This window comes from Kryptolebias marmoratus, linkage group LG6 (assembly GCF_001649575.2).
Source record: "Kryptolebias marmoratus isolate JLee-2015 linkage group LG6, ASM164957v2, whole genome shotgun sequence".
Taxonomy (NCBI): domain Eukaryota; kingdom Metazoa; phylum Chordata; class Actinopteri; order Cyprinodontiformes; family Rivulidae; genus Kryptolebias; species Kryptolebias marmoratus.
In genome coordinates this window covers 32,481,903-32,487,176 of record NC_051435.1, presented here as the reverse complement: position 1 = coordinate 32,487,176, position 5,274 = coordinate 32,481,903, and the positions used below count along the sequence as shown (strand labels likewise).

General features: G+C 35.8%; 1 protein-coding gene across 1 annotated transcript in view; it reads right to left on the bottom strand.

The window, feature by feature from the left end:
* The window catches only part of zgc:165520 (uncharacterized protein LOC571872 homolog), a 38,118-nt gene extending 34,918 nt beyond the window's left edge, over positions 1-3,200 (bottom strand). Inside the window, exons 1-4 of the mRNA XM_037976317.1 lie at positions 2,716-3,200; positions 553-627; positions 366-465; positions 205-279 (exon numbers count right to left, since the gene is read on the bottom strand). Of these exons, the coding sequence (XP_037832245.1) occupies positions 205-279; positions 366-465; positions 553-627; positions 2,716-2,745 (280 nt within the window). The 5' untranslated portion in view covers positions 2,746-3,200. The remainder of the gene's footprint in view (positions 1-204; positions 280-365; positions 466-552; positions 628-2,715) is intronic.
* Between the last annotated feature and the right edge of the window lie 2,074 nt (positions 3,201-5,274).

The following is a 5,274-nucleotide window of genomic DNA, read 5'->3' as shown; positions in this document are numbered from 1 at the left end:
ATCATACATTGTATTTTTCTGGATTTTTGTTTTAGATTCCATCACTCACAGTTGAAGAGTACCTATGATAAAAATTACAGTCATCTACAAGCTTTGCAAGTGGGAAAACCTGAAAAATCAACAGTGTATCAAATACTTGTTCTCCCCACTGTACATATCACTTGGTTGCATAACAAAGAACAATTAGGCAATCAAAATACTGACTCTTGAGCTTGTTTCGTGCATTGTTTGCTGACTTTTTTATCTCATTTGTGAGAGCTTCAAGGTCATCCTGTGTTTCTGAAAAAGCAAAAAAAAAAAAAAACAATTTCAAAAGAGAAGAAATTGATTTGAAAACAGTAAATGTGTGTGTTTAAAGCAGTTACTCTGGTCAGACGTGGGGGCTGACAAGATGGTGGAGTAAAGTTTTTTAATTTCTGTTATGCTTTCATCAATCTTGTCAATGCTGGTGCGTATATCTTCAATCTGAAACACACACACAATAATACTCATGGATTAGGATGAAGCAAATATAATTTCACTGAAGAATTTACAATGACAGAAAAATAATACTTGTGCAAAGAAGTCGTCCATAAAAGCCTCATTTTCCACAGGAACTTCAATATCATCTCCACCTGGATCACTTTTCTGTTAAAACCACATGTTTGAAAAACAAAAAGAACAATACTGAACTAGGAGATGAAATCATTAAACCACACAAGTAGATTACAATAAGCACTGGACATTTTGTGTATGGATGCACCGATATGAATATTTTTCAAACCGAGTAAGAACCAGAAAGTAATGAGTTCTGGGCCATCTGTTTATGCTTTGATCTGACTGCTAAAATGGAAGATTTTGTATAATTTAAAAATTTACGTTTTCTCAAGTTGGTCTTTGCATTAAACTATGAAGAATCAGAATTTTTAACTGCTAAACTTCCCAGGAAGGTGACCCCTGACCAGCAGAGCTCACACACTTGAAGTAAATGTTTTTTGATTACTTAATATGAAACTTTATATAAAATAACAAAACTTAGAATAAGATGCAGCCACACTTTTTTAAATCAGAAAATACTTAAGCTGCACGCTAAAATGTAAACCAAAAACTCATAAGTAGATTGCAAATTCATTTCACATAATTTGATGTGATTTAAAGTAAAGTGGTATCGGTACTGTGGTATCAGAATACTTTTTCAAGCATGAGTATGGGTACAGGCACACAGTATCAGAAATGATACCTGATACTGGTATTGGTATTGGCACATCCCTAATTTTGGATACTTAAATTGCTATCTTATCTTTAGAAGTCCTGGTAGGTTCATTCAAAGGTAACTGGACTGCTTAATTTTTGAAGATGTTTTGCTTCTCATTTGATAAGTTTTTAAGAGGTTCAACCTTAGCTGAACTGACGTGAAAATTATTCACTCTCATCTCTTCCCTGTGGATTGTTTGGGTCTTTGTTAGCATGGTCCACAGAAGAAATGTTCTGGTTATATGAATGGAGAGGCAAAATGGGGGAAAATGACTGTGAACTAGATTCAAAGCTACATTATGTGTGCTGACCTTGTTTTCTCTTTACTATTGGTCTTATTGTTTGACACTGAGTGTTTAATTCCCTCCCCCTCTGAAACTGACTTTTTTTCTCTGCCAAAATGCATACATTAATGTCCTTAAATAAGTTTACCTTTTCCTTTTCCTTCAGGTCAACCGAGTGTTGACCTGAAGGTTCTGTGTTGTTGCATGAGTCTGTGGAGAGGTTGTTTGGTTTCCTCAAACACTCCTGGCTGCACCCATCTGAAGACACCACGACACTCAGTGTCTAGTTGGGTGTTTTGTCATTTGGATGAAACACTTCTGTCTGAGGATTTTGCTGGATTCTTCAGACACTCCTGCCACATGTGGAATGACAATAATTTTGTGTTTGTTACCCCTTTTCGTCTTTTGATGCCATGGAGTTTTTTTCAGATTTTTTTGTTGATGAAACAAAAGAGGAAAAAAAAGAAAAACTTGAAAAGTTGCACTTTTAGGTTGGAATTGAGAAAGCTCCTCAGATTAAAAAGAAATGTCCAAAAATAAAGAAGTCCAGTTGAATTGTTAAACCCACTCAGACCACAATATCCTGTATGACTGACAACCTTCACCAACTTCATCTTATATGGAAAAAGTGACCAAAATGTAGTGCTTATATTCAAAGGTATTTTAATAAACTGAGAAATGGCATCCACTCCTTAATAAACTCATGCAACATAAAGCAGTTTGGAACATTTAAAAGTAGGCCCCTGACTTCTACAGTTCACAGGTTCAAGCACCTCAGTGTCACACGAGACCAAACCACAGGTCATATTAATTCATAAATACATAATACACCATTACCATTTTTACCTTTTAGGACAAAAAAAGAAATATTTAATACAACTTGGTTGCTTGATGTTTGATGATCCCAGCGACAGTGACATATGCTTATTCATAACCTTTGAAATAACCATAAGCAAACAATTTAAAGGCTTTTATTAAATATGTGTTATTTTTTTGAATAAAGCAAGATAAACCAGCAGTTTCAGTAAAGATTTTAATACACCACTAGTTTTAGAGTAATGCTTGGTAGTCATCTGGGTCTGTACAACCAACAGGTGCTTCACAGGACATTATAAATATGCTGGTGCCTTCTGTTTTTTTAATTAGGATATTCTAAATCTCACAAATAACTACCAGGAGCTAACAACGTTTGACCTACCTCCTTCAACTGGGCCAGACGGTCCTTCATTTTTATGAAGTACTGATTGAATACAAATGTAAAAAGAAAAATGTTGAGTAAAGATGTCTCAGTGAGCAATACTTCCCCGATTATATATATTATATATCAACCAGGCCTTCAAAATAAGATAACTGGAAATGATTGGCTACTCCAAATAATCCAGTAGGCCGAACCAAGGGAGGGTTGTTTGAGACAAAGAAAAGCCAGTGACACAAAGGTGAATTTGTATATGAAATAATCCCATCCACAACATCAATAAAAGGTCCAGGTTGTTTGGATGGTTTCCTCTAAAACAAATTGTGCTCAACCTACTCTGAGAAACAACTAAGCCTCTAAGAACGGATTAGAACTACTGTGTTCAGGGTGATAAACCTCTCTGCCTCGTGCCCCCTCCCACTTCCATTAGAAAACACTGGCTCTAGACAGCAGGTCTTAATCTTAGTCTGACAAAAGCCAATCACAGCTCTGTGTGTGAGTGTGTGTATATGCATGTTAAAACACATACAGATTAAATAAACATACTTGTTAATCTAATCTACATAAAAGATTGATAAATACATATTCACCCTTTTGGCATGCTCTCAGTTTTGTTCCCTTGCAACCCAACCCAATTTAAAGATAATTTTGAAGGTGTTTGTATTTTTTAATTTACACAACATAACTTTGAAAATGTGAAATGTTTTTATTGTGAAACAAACAAGAAAAAAAGACAAAAATAAAACTGAAACAACACAAAATCTGAGCATGCAAAGCTATTTACACATCACCAACACCTTCTGCTGTTAGGATCTAGGTTTTTGTATTTTGTTTTGTCTTCATGTTTCAGTTTGTGTTATTTAGTTGTCTCTTCCCTGTGCCTCAGCCACCATTCACTTCTCTTCAGTTACTCTCTCTCTTCCCCATTCTCACCCATCTACACCTGCCTCTAGCTCCTTAATCATCTCACCTGGGCCCATTTCCACTAATCACCCTCTGCCTTTAAAACCCAGTCACTTTCCACAGTTCCCTGCTGGTTCATTGTCATACTCTTGTCTCCCTGATGTGCTGTCCTTTTTTGCTTGTGCCTTCTCGTCTCCCAGTGGTTCGTCTTTTGTCTCAGGTCTGTTCAGGTTTTGTTTAGTTCGTTAAGGTTTTTGTATTTAGTTTAGGTTTTGCTGCCACGTCAGCCTTTGTTTTTGGGTTTGCCTTTTATTTCTAAATAAATTAGTTTTTTATCAACATGAGTCTGCGCTCAGGGTTCGCCTCCTTCACCCCAGTCCATGACATCTGCAGCAATTCCAGCATCGAGCCTCTTCAGGTCCGTCCCTTTTATCTCGGTCCATCTAACCTGGACTGTTCTTCAAGACCAAACTGCTGCAGATGGGTGCTGCTCGTTCTGTTTAGTTTAGTTTTATTTCGAACATGGTAGGAACAAATAGGCAACACAAACAAAAATAACATTAAGAAAATACAATGTTATAATTTTTCTTGTGGCTGCTCCCTTCTTCAGGGGTTGACACAGTGAGCAAACTCACAGGGTAGATTTGGGAATTGTTTCCACTATGGATAGTCTTCCTGATGCAACCTGGGCTCAAACCTGCAGTCTCAGTATTACAAGACCACAGCACTGACCACTGAGCTAATGCAGCCCCAAAATAATAAAATACAAGGATAGGAACACATTACACAGTATTTACAATAGGAAAATCCCATTTCATGTTCAAAATGGAGTAGGAAGAAATATAAACTTCTTAAAACTCACCCATTTAAATCAACTCTGTCCTTGATGAATTGGTGACTAGTTGGTAAATCCATTAGGATTATACAGTATATTATATAAACACTTAACAATGCATTTTAAGCTATGTTAAATAGCTCATCATAAAATACCTTCATCCATTCATTTTTTTCTAATACACACAAACATATAAACATTATACTCACATACAACAGGTAGACAAACTCATGCCCACATGAACTATAGGATAATCAGTTCCTTCTCAGGTAGTACCATTTGAATGACATGTTTTTAAATATTTTTAAACTGAGAAATATTTGGACATTCCTGTGTGTCCACAGCTTACTTCACAGATTAAAATTGTTGTCCTGGTACTTAGAATCTACAGATTATTTTTTCTTCTTAGATTAGAGCTTTCATTACTATCTAAAAATAGTTTTTGTATATATATTTTTTATAATTAAAGTTTTTATTTTGTTTTATGAACATTTTATAACAAAAACAACAAATAAGAACAAAACCAGTGAGGTATATAAACATTGGTAATTGTAAGGCCGCATTCACATCCATCACATATTGTCCTGGTTCCCACCCAATTAAATACAGATTGGACACCTAATTAAGTCCCGCTTAGCTTGATCAGTCCTGGTCATGCCCAGGTCAGTTCAGAGTTTGGTGCCCCTAAATTTAATATGTTTATGTGTGAATGCGAATGCAACCTAGATGTTATTCCAAGTTATCACTGTTGCAATGTAGTAGAGACATAGGCACTAAAACTGTCCCATTCTTCTGTTACAGCCTCAGAATAGTTATTCAGTCTT